The sequence below is a fragment of the Neovison vison genome, chromosome 3 (assembly GCF_020171115.1).
Source record: "Neovison vison isolate M4711 chromosome 3, ASM_NN_V1, whole genome shotgun sequence".
In the NCBI taxonomy this organism is placed as follows: Eukaryota; Metazoa; Chordata; class Mammalia; order Carnivora; family Mustelidae; genus Neogale; species Neogale vison.
In genome coordinates, this window is record NC_058093.1 from 62781894 (window position 1) to 62807235 (window position 25342).

At 38.0% G+C, this 25342-nt stretch overlaps 1 protein-coding gene across 1 annotated transcript in view; it reads right to left on the minus strand.

The window, feature by feature from the left end:
- The window catches only part of GALNT3 (polypeptide N-acetylgalactosaminyltransferase 3), a 45236-nt gene extending 20168 nt beyond the window's left edge, over positions 1-25068 (minus strand). The window contains exons 1-2 of the mRNA XM_044242251.1: positions 25000-25068; positions 3701-4321 (exon numbers count right to left, since the gene is read on the minus strand). Of these exons, the coding sequence (XP_044098186.1) occupies positions 3701-4212 (512 nt within the window). The 5' untranslated portion in view covers positions 4213-4321; positions 25000-25068. The remainder of the gene's footprint in view (positions 1-3700; positions 4322-24999) is intronic.
- Positions 25069-25342: the final 274 nt, after the last annotated feature.

Here is a 25342-nt window from a genome sequence, read left to right on the forward strand (position 1 = left end):
AAATTTTTCTACACAGAGATCATATCCACTGATACAGACAACATGTCAAAAATTAAAATATGCTATTGTAAGTTTTCTCAACAAGATAATTCTAAAACACAAATAATATTTTATAAAAAAGTAAAATAACCTACAAGTGAGACAACCTGTAAATATAGTAAATACTTGTAATTGCTCAAATAAAAACCAAGTTTTTCTCCTTCCTTGTAGAAATCATTCATTTTTCTCATTGCTTGCAATTTTTTAAACAGTACAACTTTATTAAATGAATATATATCTTTGCAGGGATTCTTATTTTCCTAAGTATGTAATAATTTTCAAGTTTTTAAAATCAATTTAATCTATACTTGAACCAAAAGGGAACAAAACAGCTTACCATATAATCTATGTTCATGATTCAGCAAGACTTATTAAGTTGCTACCATATGCCATGCTGTGTTAAAGATTTTGCTCCAATAATCTGATTGACCCATAGTTTACTTGACTAAGACCTAGCATCTTAAAATACTAAACTTAAGAATTTTAAATAAAAATCCTAAATCCATGTTAAAAATCCTGTGATCCTGTTGTCTTAAGAAACATTGATAGGCACAAGGAGAGCGATCATAAATAGTTTTTGACTGATTAATGGTACTACCCCCATTAGTTAAACACATTAGTTACAAATTGATCTTGAATTCATTTTTATAATAACGTCTTCCTCAAAGAAAATAATTTTCATATGAAGCCACTGGGTGTGGACGGCTCTGTATGGTCTCCAGCCTTTGAGACTGAAGCTGACCACAGTCCCTCACCTACTGAGTTAGAAGTGAGATCAAAAGATTTAACATGCAGCAGAGGGCTTCAGACCACTATAAAACCAAACAAAGTGACCCTGGGACACAAAAGGTGTGTGGTCTATGGTAAAGATAAATAAAATAACTATCTTTAAGTTCACTTAAAAATCATAAATGGTTGTTTAGACAACAGAGTATAAAATTCTCCGGCACAAAGGGTACAACAAATGGAGTGTGTGAACAATCCAACAGTGCTGTTCAAGCCCAAAGATAAGGACGTAAATCATTCACTTATGGAGATAAGAGCCTAGCGCACTTCAAATGCTCTGTGAGGGTCAATGGAGAAACCAGAACCCCCACTATGATACCAGAGGCCTGGGAAAGCCACCCTGAGAGAGATATCCTATAAACTCTCACAAATCACTCTCACAGCCATACCTCAATATGAATGTGTTTCAGATCCTTTTCTGAGAAGAGGTCTTTAGGGTGGAATATTTGTAGTGATAAAAAAAGGAGTTAGATTGAAGATAAAGTTATTAACAGAATATGTCAACACTGCTGAGTAAGAAAAGGAGAGGAAGGTTATAAGTGAAAGTGATTTTGCTCTCTCATGCTTTCATGATTTCAAATAAATATGCATAGTCAGAAGCAAATAACCACATTCATCCTCACTGACAGATGAAAGCAAATGATTTATTTTAGATTGAATTTTGGATAAACTCAATCAGAAATAAAGTCCAAACACAAACTACCTATTCATAATTACTCTTGACTCACAATTACACAGAAACAAATGACTAAATATAAGCTTATATTTTTAGGACATAAAGGTTTACAAACCAATATAAATTAAAAGTAAAAATTACTAAAACTCCATGTTGTTTTCCTTAAAAAAAAACAAAAAACCTTATGACTTAATTGTTTTATAAGCATTTTGGGAAGAGAGTTTCAGGATTAAAAAAGAAATTCCCCTATATTTATTTGTTAAGTGACTAATTAATATACTAATTGAGAATTACAAAAAGGCTTTGAAATTTTAAATATAAAACCTCACAAAAATTCACATAAAATATCATCACTTTACTCTTACAAGGCTTCCCCTCAGTTTAAGCTAGGATTTATTTGCTTAACTGATAACTATTAATATCAAGCAAAGGTGTCATGTTATACCATTAATGCAAGTGATAATAAAATTTCACAGTATGATTTCATAAACCCCAATTACTCCAAAACAATTTAAAAAAAGCATGTTAAACTTACGCTTTAGACATTTTTTCACATGTCATTTAAAGTAGTGAAATCAAATAACTTGCCAAACTGACTGCATATTCCCAGTCAAACCATTCGGAAAATTTGGGATATAGATGGGTGCTTAAATTATCAGTTACAGGAACATCTGCCTTTGGGAGACCCTCGATCTATACTTTTAATGAGCATGGAAAAGAGCAGCAATTCTTCAGAAAATCTGTTCCTTACTCATATAGGTTAAATTTAAAGTAAGAAAGTGTTAAATCTTCACCAATTCTTCACAGTTTTAGATATCCGGTTTCTACCAAAAAAAGGTTGTTTTGAGTGCTTAGTTCTTTTTCACTTAAAATGATTTCATTAATTAATATTATTGTAGCTCCTCATGCTTTTTCGGAGGGAGAAAAGAACTTATCTTGAGCTGACATTGTCACATCAAAGAATAAAAATTGTGCTTCTTAATTTGTGATGTGGATTGCTTTTCATTAAGACCTCTCCCCAAATCAAATGCAATACTGCATTTTAACTATTAACATAAGAAAGAAACTATTCTATGTCTTGTTATAAAGGCAGAATATTTTATAGATATTCATTGTTTCTTCACACATAGATTTAAAAATGATGAGCACCTTAACTTTGAATCACACAGGTTAGAATAGAGAGACAGAAGTATAATCTACACAACCTCAATATCGAGGGATTCATAGTGAGAATGAGAGGGTCTCTCACCAGGTATTCATGATCATACATCTAGAAAAATATAAGTGAAGCCATAGACTTAAGTCTATAAAAGTTCTTTTCTTCAGGTTCACTTCCAAATATAATTCTACCATAACCAGAAAGCAAATGTGCAGGCATCACTTGTAGTTTGTCTACCTTACACTTTCAACAAATCAACAGATGATTTGAAAGTGGTAGAATTTATCTTAGCCTATTTGAATTCAAATAGAGCATTTGAACACTACCTCAAAGATAAGTAAGGAGAACATAGTAGGATCTGGAGGGAAACCATAGTAAAAATACTGTGTACTTGAGATAACATGGAAGTAGTGTTGGTCTCTCTGAAGCTAAAGGGAGATAATTACATAAGATAATCAACAAAACGCTAGAGTAAAAAAATCATAACTGAATGTGCAATTTAACAATATTGTTCCTTAAAAGAAAGGTTACAAAATGTTACACGGCATTGTGAAATACAATTACAATACTGAAAGTAGCCACAAAGTCTGTGACTTACTTCATATAATATTTTTATCTAATAGCTCCAAAGTCTTGGCATTTTTTTAAACATTTCTATTTATTTCATAACAATACACAGAGGAACAGAAACAGCTCCTCTGCCTCCCACATTTCCTGTAAAATTGCCCCCTATTCCCTACTTAATAGATTAGAAAACTAAAGCATTTAAGAATAGAGGATTTCTATGTGGCTCTACAGAAATCAGATCTAAAATTTAGTTTTCCAGTTTGTAAGGTAACAAGTTCTCACATCTACAGTGCCTCATCAAGCATAGGTATGGACAACCTCAATAATAAGAAAAAGCATAATTAGACAAATTAAACAGCAATTGCTGATATTTTGCCTCGGCGTGGCTGAAAAACAAGCACATTCCTTAGTTAATCCCCCTCCCCCTGGAACCTCAATTTTAAACAGTAAACAACAAATATTCTTCAACATACTCAGGAGGTCGAGTGTCTGGTCCAAGATCTCGGTGTAAAGAAATCCTGTCACTTGCAAAAGCATTAAAACAGTGTTTTGCTTCTCCACGTTCTTTTTCCTTCTGTTCTTCAGCACTTAAATTGGTTGTCTTGAACGCTTTACCAGAAGCACCAGGTGCATTGGAATCCTGAGGTGGGCGGTCAAGAACCGGTTTCAGTTCTGCTGCTGTGTAATATCCTTGCAAACAGGGTCTCTCACCGGCATCAATGTTTTGCCTGACAGGTGCTCCTATTTGCATTTTTGGCATCGCATCTTTAATATTGTTTACAGCTTCTAACATTAAATCAAACACCTTGTTTTTGTTTATATTTCTTTCCATCCTTGATTCCTCTTTGGAATATTGAACACTTACTTCTCTTTGCATTAAAATCAAAAATATTATAAAGAAAAAAATTACTGCACCAAGCTTCCAGAATTTTTTATGATAATGTCTTTTAAGATGTAATTTTACTAGTCGTTTTATGTGAGCCATTCTGACATTAAAAGCTTGCCACTTGACAAGTAACAGTTATAGTTTCTTCTGTAACTTATATTTTTTATCATAGATTTGCTGGCAAGAAGATTTCATTAAAGGGTAATACCTATAAACAGAAATGATAAATGGCATTAGCAGCTATTCATTCCTATAAGCATAGCTCAATTCATTCATTCAAACAACAACTAAACATAAGCTATAAACAATGTATTCTTATGGTTAACAAAATACAAAGATACCTTGCCCTCAAGAAAATTACATTTTTGGAAGAACACATTGCTATAATTAGCTATAATTTACTGACTTTATAAAATATTAGGGATTTCTCTCCAGTGGGAAAAAAATACCTTGTAAACTGTGGCTAATATCTATTATGTGATAGGCACACAATTGTTTTTATAAACAAATTTAGAGTATTTTTAAAAAGATATCTTAACTCAATGACCAAGGGGCCAAAGGACTTCACTGAATTGATTATAAAGAAAGGGGGAAATCCGTAAGAAAGCAAAAGTATATAGTTAGTGTTAGGCATACATCTAAAATAGTGGCTTTTATTTTATGGAATTTGCCCTCAACTTATGAACCTCTACTCCAAATGAATCAGTTAAGATTACAAAGCAACTTCAAAAACTCATAAACTGGCATGTTCTCAAATTTGTTCACCTGAAAATACTTGTGAATCCTGACAGAACCAATAAAGACTAGAAAATTAAAAGCGTCTATTTCATTGTTATTCCACAGCAATTTACAACAGCTCACACAAATACAAAATCTAACAGCAAAAAGAAGATGGCACTAAGTTTTACTTGAAATGACTCTAAACAGGCAACAGAGATTTGCCTTACTTTGAGTTACAAAAGCAATGTCTGGTTTAATAAAATACTGCTTGCAGTTGACCCTAAGAACAGAGCACCATGTTTATTAAACTCTAATATAGGCCATCAGAAATGCAAGAAAGAAAAAGAAAAAAGAGAACATTGATGACAGCCTGAGTCACAGATAAAGCTGATTTTCTTTACAACGATCTTTAAAAAAAAAGGTATATGGAAGGGTTTCAGTATATAATTACATACTATGCACCATTATACTCAATCAAATTTGCAGGGCAAAGGGGAAGGAAAATGACTTTTCCCCTAAATCCTAAACATATTTTAGGTATTTTAAGTCAAATTTAATTTAAATAAGTGAAAGCTACATTTGACACTTTATTCAGTTTCCACAGATATTGCTAAATTAAAATTAAAAAGCCAAGTTTTATGATGGATTCTCTGACCTTTAGTAAGACATTTTAAGCTAAATAAATAAAATAGGCAGAACTTAGTTCTATATACTGCTTCTATTTGGAAAGATACATGTATGTATGTATGTATGCATGTATGTATAGAATAGACACTTTGGCTTCAAAAGATAATTATAATGTATATTGCTCATAAAAATGAGATTTTAACATTTCTGAGTTTCTGTTGCTTTAGGAGACTCATGCAAGAATTAAAATGACCTGGTAAGCTTTTTACATTACTTGAAGACATAATGTAAATAGTTTCAGAACGACACAATTGTTGCTGTGTAATTTCTTATGTAGCAAATGTTGTGCTAAACTCTGGCTACCAAATTAAAGATAATTCTTACTCTCAAGGAGCAGAGATTAGTATGAAATGTGGCATGCCAACATGCAACCACAAAACAGTGTGACATGTGCTAAGATGGAAGACTATGAAAGCAATATGGGAGGTAAACAGAAATGTTAGGGAATTTTTGCCAAAGACAACACTGGTGAGCAGTATCATAAAAGAGAAGCAATTTTCAGCAGATGGACAAGAGAGAAGAGAGCAAGAGAGTGATGGATGCAAAGACATAAAAGCAAGACAAGACATGGGCAGTCCAAGTGGAAGACACAGAGAGGAAATAGCAGGAGGGGACACTGGGACATCACTTAAAAACCAGCACACAAAGTGAGACGGGAATCCACCAATTTTATTCTGAGTGGAAGGAAATGGGTGATTTTAAGGAAGACTCATAACCATATTTATGTTTTAGTAAGTCAGTTTCCTCAGCACTGGTAAAGGCGATGGAGCGATGGATACCAAAGAAATGAGGAAGGTAGAAAGGATGGAGAGGACTGATCAGGAGCCCAGAAGGTAGAATCAAATAGAAACTGGTGAGAGAAAGTGAAGAATGGAAGGTGGATGGCTGACGTGATGACATTAACAGAGGCAGGGAATACAGGAAGAAGGGTAGACTTGGGAGTGGGAATTAGATAATTGGTTCTGTTTGGGAGACAAATTTGAGATGCTGATAGGACTTCCAAGGTCAGTTCTCATGAGCAAAAAGATATACAGGACTGAAAATCGGAGAAAAACTCTGTTCTAGAGAAGAAAATGTGGGAGTCAGTCTTGGGGTACAGAAGAGTTCACCTACAGTATATACAGTAAAGAGGCCAGAGAAATAGCTACATTTAAGGGGTAGGTGGGAAAAGGATAAACTGGAAAGAAAGAGCAAGGGGATTATAAAAGCAAAATAGAGGACAGTTAAGGGAAAACAGGTTAATAGATAAAGTATCCATGTCAAGTGGATATAGACTCTACAACTTGCAGTTAACCCTTTAGAGATGTTAATTCTTTGACGGTTCATCTTTAAAAGTAAACTGCACTAGACCTAGTCCAATGGGCTTTAGTGCAACACCAGGAATGAACCTTGGCAGAGAATCCACTAGACTCGTACAGTCTTGCCTCCAAGATCTAGGGCTTAGGACCTAGGGTGCATTCAGACTAACGGGGCAACAACCTGTTCTAAGAGATTCTAGGAAGGTAAGAACAGGCAAAAGTTGAAGCTTCATAGGATAATTGTCACCTATGAATTACTACGTGATCACCTTTAACCACAGTTTGATAAATAGATATAAATCAGCCTATGTTCACCCTCCTTCCTATCCCTGAGTCAACGCCCAAAATCCCCTTCTGCAGTGCTGCTAGTGATACTAGGTCTCCTGAGCAACCAGATGTAAACTAGATCAGGAATTAGACAAGGAATGAGCTGTTCTTCTTAGATGTTTCAACAACACATAAACCAGGAAACAGTGCAGAGAAAGCATAGAGTAAAGGGAAATGACAGAACTAGATACTTCTGTAACAATGATGGTTTTCCCAAAACATATGGCAGAAATCATATTTGTGGGTAGGGTGAGGAATGAGAAAGAAGGATGGAATTAATGAGGTAGTTGGAAGAAAGTTCTTTTTTAGGAATGAATTATAAACTAGAGAAGTTCTTCACCAATAGGGCAAATAACCCTATCATTGTGTGTGTTTTGTCTATCTAAGGAAGTCACTCAATTAGTCAGTCTTAGTTTAGGATGTATCCAATGAGGGAGTCAAGAAAAGCTCATGAAGGACACAAACAGTGTCTCCCTTTTTCATGGTTGTTTCTCTGGTACTTACCAGAATGTTGGAGACACAGTGAATACCCAGTATAGGTTTAACTAGAAAAGGAAGAAGAAGGACCAGGATTTCATATATTATTAGAAATAATAAAACAATAACTCATTTTTGTTAAATGTTGATTAGGTCCCTGATACCTTAACATTACACAGGTTCTCACTTAGTCCTCCAACAATCTTGTGAAGTCATTCCCATTTTACTGACAAGCACGGAGAGTCAAACAGATTAAGGGGCCTGGCCAATACCATTCTTTTAAGTGGAATGGTAGCATTCTCCCAGCTGTGTTCAAATTTGATCTAAATTACTAAGCTTTTAACTGAAGTTATCTGAAATAAGACCTTTAAGGGTCAAAAATTAATACTCTAGGGACTCTTAGGTGGCTCAGTCAGTGAGGGAGCTGACTTTTGATTTCAGCTCAGGTTGTGATCTTGGGGTCTTGGGATAGAGGCCTGAGTCAGGATCAGCTCTCAGTAGGAAGCATGCTTGAGGATTCTCTCTCTCCCTCTCTCTCTGCCCCAACCCTGCTCGCATGCTCTCTCTCTAAAATAAATAAATAAATAAATCTCAAATAATTTTTGATACTCTAAATATAAGGACATAAGGGAAAAACCTAAGGAAAGAACTACAAATAGCTTCATATCAGGTAAGGTTTTATGGACAAATGAGTTAAAAAGGGAAAATAAAAACTGTTTCCAGAGCATATTTTTAGAAATAAAGATTCAGAATAAGACTGTGGATTTTAACAATGGAGGATTCACAGATTGAGACCTTTGAGGAGCAAGATCTACTAAAGTTGGAACAGGATGCTTTCCTCTTTTCAGATTATTTCAGAAGGGAAAAATGTACTTTTATCAGTTGCTGATCACTTGAAGATTCCAACATAAATCTCCCAGGAATTTTTATATGACTCTTCTGCCCTTTGTTGCTAATGTGCACTATTAGGCTTCCATTAATGAAAATTACACTCCACATCAAGCATCTCTATCAGTGGTCTTCAACTCTGGGTACACAGTACCAGAAAACTCTTTAAAAAGAGTGTCTCAGGCTTCCCCTCTAGAGAGTTTGATTTAATTGTTCGAGGGACAGGGCATAGGGCCTGTTTTTGTTGTTATTTTAGGCTCTCTAGATAATTCTAAAGGGCAGCAGGTGCTAAGAATCACTGGTCTAGGTCAGAAGACTTTGGGCAAATCAAACTAGCACCTGAAAAGAAAAGGTCTACATCTATCCTAAGGCAACCACACTATTAATTTCTAATATTCCAAGGACAGGTTTTTCAAAATAGATTCTTGATATAAAATGAGCAACAGTGGTGTGCCTGAGTGGCTCAGTTGGTTAAGCGACTGCTTTCAGCTCAGGTCATGATCCTGGAGTCCTGGGATGGAGTCCCAAATTGGGCTCCCTGTTTAGCAGGGAGTCTGCTTCTCCCTCTAACCCTCTCCCTTTTCATGCTCTCTCCTTTCATTTTCTTTTTCTCTCAAGTAAATAAAGTCTTTTTAAAAAAATAAAAAAATAAAATGAGCAAAGGTTATTTTGACTTAGAGAGATTAGATGAAATCCAAAGCACGAATAACCCAAAGTTTCCTGAAAAGGCTTATTAGAGATTAACGCTGATGTAATTGATACACTGGGGTTTTATTGCAAATTATGGTGTTGTAAAATCATTTTTAAAATATTTTATTCCCAACAGACTCTGAACAATAAAACACAATAAACAAATGAATTAAAGAAAACCAGGATTCTTAATTCCCATTCCAGGGAATAACATCATGTTCCTAGATCTCACTACTTAGCAAATTTGAAGACCTATGTGAAAATAGCCAGTGAAACAAAACAAATTTCTCCTAGAATCAACTTCCAGTTAAACTCAGAAGTTTCAGAGATTAAAAAACAAAAATCAGCACAACAGCAATTTCAGGATATAGAAATGATTAGTAGGTGAAGTTCTTGTTCTTATTGTATGTTCTAAACCTTTAAATACACCTATCTAAAGTGGTCATTTGCTAATTATAAAACATCAGATTCACAGGAGATAGGAATACCATGAAATCATTTTTTAAAACTAGAAAAAAATTAATTTAAATTCAAAGACCTTCTAAATTCTAAAGTATAAATGTCTAAAATTAGAAAAAAAAGTAAAATTCCGAGGCGTCTGGTCTTAAAGAATATCAATCTATATCCTAATATTATATGTAGACATTATAAGAGGGCATTAATAATAAATAAAAATATCCACAAAATGATATTTTAAAAGACTAAAACAATATGCATGAATCTAACAGATTCTCTGTGGAGACTGGGTTAAAATCAATGGATTATTCTTAGGGGTAAAAATATCTTTCTCTCTGAACAGAAAGAACTGAAATATCACAAATTAAAATAACTACAAAGCTGTGGCTACCAGTTCTGTAGACTATGGTTTCTCAAACTCTACTGTAACAATAAACCACCTGAGGATGTTGTTTAAATACAGATTCAAATAGGAAAAGATCAATATAAAATCCATCTTTAGTCTCTGTTGTCCCTTCCAGGTGGAAAGGACACATTGCAAAAACATTAGTTGTTAGTTTAATTTAAAAATTCCAACTGAAGCAATCTCCTAAAGCAGTGAAAACAGAACATTTCATAACTGCACATGAAAGTAACATTTAATAAAAGAAGAGGAAAGTGTTTCTTTCCATTTCTTGTTCCTATATTCCTGACAATAAACCTTTTTTTTTTTTTTTTTTTTAACATCCTCAGGGATTTGGGGTCTGGTTCCAGGTGACTTTAACTGGCATAAAGCCTAACTGGTATATGAAGCTTGCTTGCTACCGCATGAATGAAAGCGTGTTATAAAGGGTTAGGAGTAATCACAAAAGACCAAAAGATTACAAAGCTCTATACCTATAATGTAGTATAGATTATAGATTAAGAAAAGTATACCATTCCTCTCTCTGTCTGCTTCTCTGCCTACTTGTGATCTCTGTCTGTCAAATGAATAAATAAAATCTTTTTTTAAAAAAAGTATACCATTGCAAAATTAATACATATTGGATCATTGCCACACATTATCATCTAGGTTTCCTAATCAAATTTAAAAAAACAAAACAACAACAACAAAAAACTTGCCCTAATAATAAACCTTATGTGCTTGGGCAGAAATTGTATTAAGTGCCCTCATCTGCTGGTTAGGGAAGGGAGGAGTGGCAGGAAGTCATTCTGCTTGTATTCATTGTTAAAATCAAATTTCACGGTGACTTGCTATTGTGGTTTGTTAGTTTTGATTATGTTTAAGTCTGTGTCCACATCCTTGTCTGCACTTCTTCTGAGCAGGAAGTGACTTGTGGATGTATGACAGGTGACAAATGCTGACGCAAAGCAAATTGCACTGAGATGGCTGCATGCTGCCTCCCAGGAGGAGGAGGCAGAAATACCCCAAAGATCCCAGTTAAAGACAAAGCAGAGTTGCTCTGGCTGGCTGGAAAATGCCACCAGCAGACAGCTAACTGCATGTAATTGTCATAGAAGAGGATGACTTTCTGAACAGTCGTCTCTGCAGGTTATGTGACAAATAGCCTAGTGACATAGCCAACGGCCAGTAACTTAGAGGCACAGGTTTTAATATAGAAAAGCGTGTGGTCAAACATCCAACTTCTCAGCTAAACCTGGTCAGATAAGCATCTCCATTAGCAATATTATCTTTGAAGGTGAAAGGTTACAGAAAGGCTCTTGATTTCTGGACCAGCCAATTCTACCTTTACAGCTTGGAGCAAACTAGTAATTATGGAATTATAATACTCTTTCGGGAGAGGGCACGATGATGGTGAAGGGCAGCTCACTTACTCTCCAGCTACTGTAAATGAATCTGCAGCAGGAGGCAGATTCTGGAGGCAGCTATGAAAGCTATATACTGATAATTTATGGCATAGTAGAGAGTAATTTTGAGGAGTGATTTGAGTGGTCCTACAGATTACCCACTTACCTAGTACTTCCCCTGGACAGAAGGACTACATTTTAAAAGATTTGTCTGTGTATTTACCTTGTAAACATAATAGATGGCCCTCAGATTAGTAAGGAGACAGAAACTACATAGTGATTTGAAAAAGATAAGTTTAACCTATTATTAAGAGAGGACTGGAGTAACACGGAATTGGTAGTGAGTGAAAGCGAATTTTAAATAATATAGTAGTAGACATAAGGGGCAACCACTATCCACAAGGCTGAGATGAGGGCCCAAGAAAGAACCCTCCCCTCACAAGCACTGAGAACCAGAGATCTCTGTCGAGAGAGCACAGCGTTGGCTTCCTGATCGTGGAAAACCGACAGATGTGTCTCACTAGTGAAACTTATCCAAAAAATCTGCCCTCTGGAGTTCCAGAAGAAGCCATTCATAGGGAGGTATCAAACCCTGGAACTTGCTATGTGCTTAGGATAACTGTTGGCTTCTGGGTGCAGATGGCCCCTGGAGTTAAAAAGCTGTCCCCTACAGTCTAGTGCATTTTCATGTATAGCCTGGGCCAATATGGTACCAAACTGGTCCCTGGAATAAAATTTGGGAAGCAGGCTCCCTAGATACCCAGTTTTGTGGGGCCCCCATTGTGCACATGTGTGGGGCTAAACAGAGAGTGTTGGGATCAGTGACTTAGGCTAGGGAAGAGGTCCATGATGTCTATGATCCCAGGGTACAACATTACTGCCCAAGTCAAGCTCTGGAGAAAGTGGACGGGCCAGGGGTGTGCCAGTTCTCGAGAAAGATGCACCATGCAATTACCTAACACTAGAGAAAACTATGTGGAGGCTGAGAAGAAGAGAAAAAGTATGCCCATAGAGAGCCTAACCAGGAAGCCACCCTGAAGCCAGGAAGGGAAACACCTTCTACTTTTCAGTGTCCCTCCAGTGCCCTCTATTGATAAGGCTTAACATCAATGCCAGTCAGCAAAGGAGAAATATCGACAGGGCCCTCATCCATTACTGTAGAGCAGAAGAGAATAAATTTGGAACTGAGAGACAATAAATTGATAACAGCATAATCTACCCTTTTGACTACTCAGTTTCCATATGCACACACTTTCTCACACATTCGAACTCCTGTACAATTACAAAACAGCTCTATATTCCACCAAACAAGATGCAAGGATCCTCCTTACAAGTGCAGAGGAAACCTCGAAATGAGATGCAGAGTGCCAACAGCCATTGTACCCATTACTGTGACAATATGAATTACTTTTCAAATTCGGTCACAATCCCACCAAATATTTTTACCTAAAGACTAAATTATAAACTTAATTTCTAACAACGTCAATGTTATAATTTGTTAAAAAAAAAAAAAAGAAAAGAAAATGGGAAGGAGAAAAGAAAATGTTGCCTCCAAAAATAAAGGTCTATTAAGTATAGTAACAACTGAATGTCCAGAAATGTTACTGAAGAGCTCCCGAATTTCTGTGGGTCTGATTATCCTCTGGTTTTCATATACTTCACAAAGATATCTAAAGTACTTGCTACTTCCTGTTCATCAGATACAATCAATATAATATTATCAACATAGCAAATCAAAGTGATATTTTGTGGATTGTTGGGATAATTGAGATTTCTAGGACAGGAGAACTGACCTGGCCTTGGCTGTGCTAGATAAAAGGTAATTGCCTTTGGTGGCCCTTGTAAATTGATACGGAGAAAAATCAATTAACCAAGTCAATAGCTACATACCAAATGCCAGAGGCTGTGTTGATTATATCAAGTAAAGATAATACATCTGGGACAGCAGGCACACTTGGAATCATCCAATGATTAAGTTTACAATAGTCCATTCATTCTCTAAGATTCATCCAACTTCTGCACAGGCCAAATAAGGGAGTTAAATGAGATATGATAGATATCTCAAGTCTCATTTCGAAGCTTTGATGGTGGACCTGATCTCAACAATTCCCTTGGGGAAACAGTATTATTTCTGATTTACTATCTTGGAAGGAGGAAAAGTTCTAAGGTCTTCCACTTAGCTCTCCTATCACAATGGTCCTCAATCTATGACTTAGAGAACCGATATAGGGATTCTGCCAGTCATCCAGAATGTCTACCCCAATTATACATTAAGGAAATGGGGAAATAGGCACAGGGTAGATCTCTGACAGCTAAGCCCCCTATGAGTCAGACTTGAGTGAAGACTCCATCTATTACCTAACTACTGTAATTCCCCATTATGATGAGAGGGCCACAAATGGTATTTTGGCTCCCTAGGAATTGGTATGAAAGGTCTGAGTATTTTCTTCTCCCCAAAGCATGGCTACAGGTCCCTCTGGAGAAGGCTTTTGAGGAAGATCTGTGTTGTATGCTTGAAGCAGTTGTGGAGACTTCCTCAAGACTAGGCCTCAAATTCAACTGAAGGGCTCTGAGCCTGAGAACCGACTTACATTTGGTGATGACACTTATCGGGTGAGAGATAATGATGCTCAACTTTGGCAACTAAGGTCAATGTTTCTGCCACCACGCCTAGAGTTTTTTTTGCTTTATACACAAAGTGATACTGTGGTACTGTCCATTTATTTCATTCATCCCATTTGCAAAAAAACAAATGCCTTCTGATTACATCTCTGTCCCTGATCTCCATTATTGTATATACCCCTACTTTGTCTTTGATGATTAAATAAATGCTACTTGTCTTCTGCTACTATGGTATCCCACCATCTCCACTGAAACCAGGGAGCCAATCTTAATGGCCTACAAAGGAGAACAACCACAGACTTTTTTTTCCCACTAATGCAGGCACTTTCCTCACTTATGTTTTTCTCATATGTTAGCAAAGGGAGAGTGTACTGGGCCTTGTCATGGAACACAGAGGATGGGGATGCAGGTTCCACACCATAAATTCATTGAACATTCATTTTTTGAAGGAGTCCCAAAACTCACAAGTAGTAGACAATTTCTATCTACTCATTCTCCCTTTCGAGGCCTCGGAATTTTAAGGGAGAGAGGAATGCAGGAGCAAGTGAGTGAGCCTGCTTGCTGCTCGAGGGTTGTCACTTAGCACTCACTTTCTACAAGCTTATCTAGAACTCCGTGGGTCCTCATCTTCCACCTCAGGTTCCATCCCTCTAGAAAAAGTGTCCGCAAGCTTTCCACAAAGGCTTAAACAGTAAATGTGCTTTACTTGGTGGACTGGGTGGTCTCTATTACAACTACTCAACTCTATTTTTGTTTTGCAAAAGCAATCATACACAATACACACATGAATGGGCACAGCTAGTTCCAATAAGATTTTGTTTATAAAAACAGGTGGCGGATAGAATTTGGCTCAAAGGCTGTAGTTTGCCAACTCCTGGTCTAGGAATCCAAAAAGGCTTCAACCTGAAATTTACATATTTCCCTATACTTACCTAGTCTCCATTAACTTTCACATCCCCAGATGTAAAAGAACCAAATAGTCCTTCATAAATCCATAACATCATTTAAAAAATAAGCATAAAAGCAATGTCTGCCTTTGAGATCAGGTGATTTTGCACCTATTCTAAAACATACAATATCACTCCACTTATCTAGTCACCATCTGAAATTCCTACATTACCCACCCCTCATAGGGGAAGAATGAAAAAGTCTTATTAAAACATGTTTCAGATGGAAATAAGCCAGTGCCAGACTAAACTTTAATTCTTTTCTCAAAAGCCGACCTCAGACAGAATAATTTTCCTTCGAACCATACACAGACAATTACATAGTGAGGCCAATAAGAATGCTGAATGCCAAGCTCCATATAGGGAAGAGAGGGGTACCTAATTCTGTGGGATTTGTACTTAATTCTTTAGGCAAAGGGGAGAGGCACTGAGGGATTTCAAGTAAGGTGATGGCCTAATTCCACAACTGAAATTTAAAATGGTTATTCTCAAAGCTGTGCTGAATTTGGATTTTGGGGGAAGAGGAAGGCATGGCAGTAAGAAGACTCAAGGTGGTTAGGAGACTATTAAAAGTAATCCATGTGAGAGACTGAATAGGAGGGGTGTGGAGTCTTGATAAAATATCTGGAAGTTAGGGTTAGCTGACTTCAGCAAATGAGTCAATGTGAAGCCTCAGAAGGTGGTTAATGATGAAGTATGTGAAGATGGGTTCTTCACTCATGTGTTCTCTGTTCTAGATTATCTGCAGAGGAAGACCTGGAGCTAAAATAACAGGGCAAGAGGCCACAAACGCTAAAAGAGGTAATGATAAAGGGTAATGAGTGTGAGAAGGAGACTGAGGTAATGACAGCAACAAGTCTTAACAAGTTCAAAATGATGGGTCATATCTGAAAGAACAAAGGTCATGGTCAAAAAGCTCAAATAAAACAAAGAAAATAATAATTTGCATCAGAAGCTCTCTCTGCACTATTAACGGTCCCCGGAAGGACCCACCATGCCACCAGGTATTTAGTATCAGGTGTTCTTTTACCCATCTGACTCCAAACGTTCAAGATCTCATACTACTTGCCTCCATCAATGTATCAATCCTGTGTAAGGATAACGTCTAGAAATTTACCCCACAGATATGCTAATATGCTAGTATCCAACATCAAAATGCTGGAACAACTGACAACTTTACCAATAGAAGAATAAATTGCAATAGATAAATAAATCATGATAGGTTCATATGATGGATTATTATGCCAGGTTAAAAACAAAAAAGGCGGGGCGCCTGCGTGGCTCAGTGGGTTAAGCCTCTGCCTTCAGCTCAGGTCATGATCTCAGGATCCTAGGATCGAGTCCCACATCAGGATCCCTGCTCAGCAGGGAGCCTGCTTCCCCCTCTCCCTCTGGGGCTCCCCCAACTTGTGCTCTCTCTCCTTCTCTCACTCTCTGTCAAATAAATAAATTCTTAAAAAAAAAAAGTCAGTAAAGAGAAATCCCAAACAACTGCTGTGGAACAGGTCTGGAAAGCAATAGTCCAAATTCGAACAAGAGGATAGAGAGCATCAGAAGAAACCAATAAATTGGTGTGATTATGTAGAAAAATCATACTGAGATGATGTGGGAGTATATAGAAATAGAAATTGATATGTGGAAAAACCAAGCTATCTTTTTCTTAAATGGATTATTAACGCCATGATTAAAAAAATTTTACTCAGACTCACAATATACTCATGTAATTAATTAGCAAACAAAATGTACATAATAACCATAAGTAAATATTAAAATGGAAACAAAAATGTGAGAGTTATATTGGGAGATGGAAGAGGGGAGAGCAAGGGCTATATGTGTAAAAGAGCTAGATATTTACCTATTTTAATGGGAAGTCAATAGATAATATAAAATATTGATAAATTAAGAAATAGCAGTAAATGCATATTATTGCAAAAGGCAAATACTGGAAGAAACACCTAAAAGAGTTTAAAGTTGTTACCTGGAGGCAGCAGGACTGGGGAAGATGAGAGCTGACTGGATTTTTTAAATTTTCTTTTCTTAATTTTTTTAGAAGATTTATTTATTTGAGAGAGTGACTGAGAGAGCAGGAGGGGAGGGGGCAAAGCAGAGGGAAAGGGAGAAGCCACTGAGCTCCCCACTAAGCAGGGAGCCCAACACTGGGATCCTGGGGATCCCACAGATATGTTAGTATGCTAGTAGAATGATAACCTGTAACTCTGCACACTAAAGCATCATTTTTATCCCCACAATAAGTTAAATTAAAAAAAAAAAAGAGTTCACTGAATTTTTGTTGCTGTTGTTGTTGTAAGCCTTTTAATAATTCTTTCTAATTTTATTTACATATAAGTAGGATACAAGTACAGGATTTGGAATCAGACAGCTTGGATTTGAATACTGGCTCCGACATTTCACTGGCCTTGTAGACAGAGGCAAATTACTTAATCTCTCAATTTTCCTGTCTCTAAAATAGGGAGAAAAACAGCATGTACCTCATTAAGTGGCTTTGAAGATTAAATGTTTAATTCATGTAAATTGCTTAAAATATGCCTGGCACATAAGTGCTCAATAGTAAAATGGTAAATAAGGGCTAAAACTTATTAAGACAACGATATTAACTTTTGTTACTTAATAAAAAATATAAAGACATTAACAACTAAATTCTAATTTTAAAAACATGAACCACATATTAAAGTCTGCTCTCTTTGTGAGAAAACTCACCAAGTTAACCCTCCCAGGTACTAAGTCGGACTTGATTTCTTGAGCCTGCAGTCTTCACTTTAATCTGCAGGGGTGAGGGTGACGGGGGAAGACTGGTGAAAAATTCTACTTAGTGTTGGAAAGGGGGAGCTCAAACTGAAATCTGAAGATGAGTTTTAGCTAGATAGGCCAAAAGAGGAGAGAAGAGAGTCCCAGGAAGGGACAGTGACACTCGAAGAAAAGACAAAGGCAGGAGGAACATGGTAATAAAAAAAGGCGAGCAGAGCCAGAACAGAGAGTAACATGGCAGAAGTGTGCGTACGACACAGGAGTAAAATTGTGCCAGGCCTTTAGGCTGAGTCAAGGAATTTGCCTTATCCTAAGGAAATGAAGGGCTTTAAGCAGTTTTGAATGTTTTGAAAAGCTCTCTCTGGGTATAGCATGGGGAACCAATCAGGAAGAATTCAGATAATCAATAGGGAGGCCATTTGCAAAAATCCAGGCAAGAGATGATGGTAGTGACAGGAAACAGGAATGGAGAAAAGAAGAGAGATCTGAAAAGTATTTACATAAGAGGTAAAACTGACAGAGAGCCTTTTTTTTTTTTTTCTGGTCTAGTCTGATTATGATTTAAGTAAAAGCTGCCCCCTTTAACTCCTCACCAGTAGCAATATTCTTAGTTGTAAAACATTCATAAACAAAAACGATAAGACATTCCAATCACAAAGTTAACTCTTCACTTCTAAATGGTAAAACCCAGGTCTTGGAACAAAACCAAAAGGCACAAAAATAATACTGAATTCAAAAGAATAAGATGGAAATAACAGCAATCTAAATTCAATAGACTAAGTACATGAAACAAGTTTCCTAACTCCTCAATTTCTGTGGTTGTTGTCCATAAAAAAGCAAATATCCTGCTTGCCCGATGTCACTCCCCTCCCTGGGTCACTTTTCCCTGAACATATATATATATATTTTTAAAGATTTTATTTATTTAACAGAGAGAGAGTTCACAAGTAGGCAGAGTGGCAGGCAGTGGGGGGGGTGGGGGGGGAGCAGGTTCCCTGCTGAGCAGAGACCCCCCCCCATGTGGGGCTCAATTCCAGAACCCTGGGATCATGACCTGAGCCAAAGGCAGAGGCTTGACCCACTGAGCCACCCAGGCACCCTTCCCCTAATATTTTTACTTCACAGTAGGCTTAGAGGAAAGAGAAATATTCTGTGCTTTGCAAATATCTAAAGGTGTGTGTGTATGTATGTGTGTGTGTACAGGCACAAAAGCAGACTATATTAAATCATATATGTAAAATGCATGGCAGAATTATGCATAGGACATCTCATCCCCAGCTCAGGTGTATGTTGAGGTGTGTGTGTGGGGGGGGAGGGTGGTACAATTTCCTAAGTGACGTGAGAACTGAGTCTTAAGAATCAGAGTTATAGAGGTAAAGATAAAAGGAAGGTATCTCAGAAGGGGTGATTAACAAAGGAAAAGCACACAGAAAAAAACAATGAAATCTCTTGTTGGAATATAAAATTTTGGTTTACAGAGGACAGATCCAGAGTTAAGCAAGGGCCAGATTTTGTGGGACCATTTTAAGGGCCATGAGTTCTATCCTGAGCAATGATAAGTTATTAAAAGATTCGGGGTACTTGGGTGGCTCAGTGGGTTAAGCCTCTGCCTTCAGCTCAGGTCATGATCTCAGGTTCCTGGGATCGAGAGTCCTGGGATCGAGCCCCCCACATCAGGCTCTCTGCTCAGTGGGGAGCCTGCTCCCCCCCCACCCCCCGCCTGCCTCTCTGCCTATTTGTGATCTCGCTCTCTCCATCAAATAAACAAATAAAATCTTAAAAAAAAAAGATTTAAGCAGAGGAAAAAGAAATTCAGGTTTACATTTTTAGAGATCATTAGCTGAGGGGTTCTGCTGAGGATGGATTTGAGCTTAATGCCATCTGCTAAGATATTAGGTAGCAGGTGGCTATGGTACCCCAGTTAAGAGTTGATAAGACCCTGAACTAGAGCAGAAGTGGAATTTGTGGGGGAAGGAAAAGCAAAAAATATTAACAGATTCAGTGATCTGATAGTTGTGGAAGTTAAAAAAAAAAAAAAAAAGTAAAAAATGACCTCTGAATTTCTGCCATGACAGTTGGATAGTGGTACAGATCCATAAGCCATTCTCCAAAAGTCCCTGGAGCCAAATACATTTTGAAACTCAGAATATCGGGGCACCTGGGTGGCTCAGTAGTAAAGCCTCTGCCTTCAGCTCAGGTCATGATCCCAGAGTCCTGGGATCAAGAGTCCTGGGATCGAGCCCCACATCGGGCTCTCTGCTCAGCAGGGAGCCTGCTGCCCACCCCCGCCTGCCTCTCTGCCTATTTATGATCTCTATCAAATGACTAAATAAAATCTTTTTTAAAAAGTCCTATCATTAAAAAAAAACTCAGAATATTTTGAAAAAAATCAGAATATTTTGGATGTTAGAAAGGAGATATGGTTTACATACCCAATATAACAGTGTACCCCCAGCAGTGCCTGGAACAGCACCATGTACTCAAATATAGCAGTGTATCTGTAGCAAGACACATTCCACCAAGTGGAATAGATGATAAATAGCTTCCTGACAGTGCATTTAGTTTTCGTAGCAAATTGAGTTCAAGTTTTGCTGATAAATGAGTTACCAAAACATTTTGGTTTTCAGGGATTTTTTTTTGGAGGGGGGAGGTTGGAATTGTGGATATGAAATGCTAAAAGTAGTAACACCTATAAATAAAATATAGGAAGTAAAATAGGTTGTTTTTGTTTTCATCTTTGATGGGATGAAGGTTCTGGTTTACTCATGTATAATCTCAGACAATTATGACATCTTAAAGATGTCCTGTGGGCAATGGGATAGATGAACAAACTGGTTGGGACAGTTTAAAACTAAAACAATTATAGGGAAAATGTACTCTATGGGAAATATTCTCTATTTGGTGCCAAAAATATGAGCCCAACTCAGAGAATGACTCAAGGAAACTTCATCTGTCAATAGTCACTAATGACCTAAAATTCAGAGTCCTACCTGTCTCTGCTTTACCACATAAATTAATGCATTTGAGGCTCTTGCCATTGCTGGCATTGGTTTGAGTTCAATGTTGCTATTAGCAGTACATTAATTATGTTAAAATTACTCAAATTACAGAAAATGAATTATTCTGATATTAACTAGATGCATAATTAGGTGATTGATAATACATCTTTCTCAATCAGATTTTCTAGTCATAAAAGATCTGTCATAATAAATGCATTTCTACATTTTATGAACCAGAGAACTGAATATGTTCTCAAGATGATTTGGGCATTGATCACTTGCAAAATATTAAATATACTAATTCTCTTTTGGAAAAAAATTCCTTCTATCAGGAGTGAAAATTAAAAGCTTCTATGGAAGGCTTAATCATCCCATCAGAGTTTCCAAGTCTATATCCCTACAGGTCACTTAGGGATCTTAACCAAACTCTCAATCTCCCAGTCTAGTCTTTTTAGGGGCTAGGAGTCTGATTTCTAGAATTTGTCTCTTATATCTGTTTCACAGTAAAAGAAAAAAATATATAAAATGTTAACAGACTACAAACCAACAATAAACTGGCTTATGTTTATTCAAATAATTTTTTTTAACATCCCATCTAAGCACTATTAATATGCTATAAAATTTAGGACTTAGAACCGAGCTGGAAAGAATTATTTTTCTCTCAAACTTTCACTTGATAACTGTTACCATCAAAATCCCCTAAGAAAAACCCTTCCAGTTTTCCCTGTCCAAACATACTACATGAGGTTGAAGGATCCATTTAAAATACGCTAACGTACAGTGAAGTTTCATGCAATTCCTATGTTTGAAAGATTTAGTCTAGCATCAGGTCCTAGAGTCTCCAGCCCTAAATGTTTAATGAAGATTATAATTTTATATTTTTAAAAATGTACAGCTTGGTTTTCTTTCTTTCAAATATGTGTATGTACATGACGCAGTATGCAAATAGAAAAATCAGCCTTCAAAATTCCAATTCAATAGAATGCTGTAATTTGCAATGTAGGTTCCAGCCCATTTGTGGTCATAAAAAAATCAATCCAGTGTGTTGAGACCAGAATTTTTTAAAATAATAGAGAAAATCAACAATGTGAGGCTAAATATTGTTTTGTAAGCCTTGTTACACACACACACACACACACACACACACACATACTACACTGAAGCAGTTTCTTAATGAGGATTGCAGTCCAAAAAGAAGTTTTAAAAATACTAATGTTGAAGTGTGCTTGCCAGTCAAAAATCTAGAGTGTTGCCAATGGAGGGATGACCCTGGGTTGCTGCCTTATAAAATATATTTTAAGCCAATATAATAAAAGATCAGAAGACTAAATTATGTTGTCCATGTTGACTCAAAAATTAACTGTGGCTCTGAAATACCAAGGAAGGATTAAACATCTTAATCCACATGGCATCTTCAATATACATGTGGTCCACAGTAAGAGAAGAATGACATCCTCATTCATTCTCCCTGGAGTCAGGCATCATCTGGACAAGTTAAGTTAAATCAGAGCTGGACAAAGAACAATGGACTATTCTGTACCCATAAAGGTCTTACAAACTGTATGAAGGACAAAAAGATAAATGTCTTATGATAAGTGGGATTAAGGGTGGTCAAAGAATAACACGGGCCTTGAGTCAAGTCTCTGGAATAATAATGCCACGTCTACTGCTAACTTGCTGGCTGAACTGCCGTTAGAATCTCTCTCTCAGCCTTGGTTTGGCACCAACTGATTGGACTGACTGAGTAACCAAAGTGATAAGGGGATCTTGATAATACTAGGACAGGAGGAGATTCCTGACTTAAGGCCTCACTAACTTAATCTAGGGAAGTTTTGTTTTGTTTTATTTTGTTTTTTTTTTTCTATTTTACAGATAGTTTAATAGAGGCACACTGTTACTCTAATGTAAGTAAACATGTTACATTTCTCCCTTAAGAGTAAAGATAGTGTAATAACATCTGGTTCAATAATCCATGAAGTTTAAATTAATACCCTAAGCTCGAGGAAAAACGCCTACCTCCAATTATTAAATAGTATTTAACGTATGTATTTCTCTGAATGGAGATAAGATTAGGAGGGCCAGATAGGCTCTTTTGACAAAAGCAGAAAGCACTGGTTGAAAATATCATTAATAATTTGGGGCGCCTGGGTGGCTCAGTCATTAAGTGTCTGCCTTTGGCTCAGGTCATGATCTCGGGGTCCTGGATTCCAGCCCCACATTGGGCTCCCTGCTCAGGGGGAAGCCTGCTTCTCCCTCTCCCACTCCCTCTGCTTGTGTTCTCTCTCACTGTGTCTCTCTCTGTCAAATAAATAAATAAAATCATTTTTAAAAATGTTAAAAAAATAATTACACCCTGTTTGTGTGGTTGACTTTTTACCTTTAATTGCACATTAAAAAATAAATAAATAAAAATAAATAAAACAAAAACAACAAGAGAGGAAGGCAAACCATAAGTTTTTTCTTTACTATGGAAAACAAACTGAGGGTTGCTGGAGGGGTGGGGGTGGGGTAACTGGATGATGGGCATTAAGGAGGGCACGTGATGTGATGAGTACTGGGTGTTATATAAGACTGATGAATCACTGAACTCTATCTCTGAAACTAATAATACCATATATGTTAATTAAATTGAATTTAAACAAAACATTTAATAAAAACAATAATAAGCTATAGGATTTGCCTAAGACATTTTGTTAAATGTGCAATTTAAAATATTTTTTAAATGAGCAAATATATCAGTAAACAAATGTAGGCAATGGACTTGCCATTTATTATTAGAAATCTTTATGTAAAATGCTGTAGTTAAAGCAATATAAAAAGAAAGATGCTTGGTACAAATAAACTGTCAGAATGTTTAAACTAATACGTATGCTAAACTTGGGGTATTAAAAGCAAAAGTTAAATTTAAAGAAACTCTAATTGTAGGGTATGACTTTAACCTCATGTCTTTTAGCCACAGACTCAAAGAAAATGTATACAGTAAAAGAAACAACATATGTTCTTACAACCAGAAATTCTCAAATAAAAATACAGCAACTTAATAAAACCAAAAAAAAAAAAAAACCCAGCAACTTTCTTATCTTTTAACAACAGAATTTGAATGTAAATGTCTTCATTATGTAGTATAACTTTATTGCAAGTTACATTGGCTTAATAACATTTTTCTAAAAATCAGAAAAATAGTCAACTCTATGGGGTTCTAAAAACAGAAATAGTTATTTGAATGAGTTTGAAGTGTTTTTGATGAGTTTTGAGAGAGAAGGGAATAAAAGGCTAAGGTAAGGACCAGTTTCATCCTCATTTCTTAAGCTTCAGAAGCCTAATTGGGCAGGAAAGGAATTTGGGCCTGGCACACCCAGGTTCAGTCGTGGCAGGATCCCGAAACAAAAGTTTTTTCTGAACCTTTGAGTCATATGCCACGGGCAAACCAGAGCCGCGATATACAGGTCGTTAAGTCAACAGGTCCTTTAACGAGATGGTGTGCGGTTGGTGAGTGGCAGTTGGATTTCTTCCTGCCACGAAGAAAATAACTCTTCTCGATCAAACCGGAAAGTGGGCGCAGCTCTGGTTTAGGGAGTGCACCCGGAAAAGTGTAGAGACCAGAAAGAAGGAGAGGGAGACAGAGAGAGAGAGGGATGTGCGCGTCCCGACCACAGAGCGCTTTCCAAACCACTCGGAAACCATTTAAATGGCTCAGGCGGCCGCGGTTTCCAGCCTAGGACTGTCTGGGGTCCGGCTGGGAAAGTTGCCTGGCAAAGCCATGCCCTTTCCCGTCGCGGACTTGCCCGCCCCCCCAAGCCCCCCCGGCGGCCCCGGCACAGAAACGAGAGGAGACCAGCAACCTGTTAGCACGCGTGGAAACGCGGCCGTCTCGCGCCTACCGTGCCCCTGAGACCCCCCCCTCTGAGATTCTCCCGGGGTCAAGCTGCGGACCACCGGGACTTCTGCCTGGGTCCGGCTCTTCGGGGGCCTCCCTACAGAGACTGCCAGGGCGACAGGGCTACCCCCGGAGCGCCACCTGCCCCGGCCTCGGGCGCCCCTCTCGGCGTCTCGAGAGGGGCAACTGAAACACTGCTCTCGAGACCACCTCCAACCGGCCGCTGGGACTGTACCCCTTCCCCACCACGTGAACCTCGGAGTCCATCCTACCGCCTCCTCCGACGCTGCCCAGGGTCTACTGGCCTCCCTCCCCCTGGTCCGAGCGCCGCCCCGCCCGCTTACCTGGCGGGTGGGCACGGCAGGACGGCGGGAAGCAGCCGCCGGGCGGGCGCTGGACTTGGGCCGGGAGCCAGGTGCAGGTGGTGGCGGCGGCGGCGCCTCTGGTTGCTGTCGCTACAGTTGCCGCTCAGTCCAGCTCCTCCTCCGCCGCCGCCGCCTCCTGCCTTCCCGCTGGGCCTCCTACGTTGCCAGGAGAGGCCGAACCCAGGCTCCGCTTCCTCTCGGAGTCTCCCAGGTGAGCTCCAGCCTGCGACGTCGGCAGGGGCGAGGCCCCCGTCCCGCGCCTGCGCGCCAGCCTCCTGCCCCGCCCAAGCCCTACCTGAGCGCTCCAGGTGAGGACCGAGCG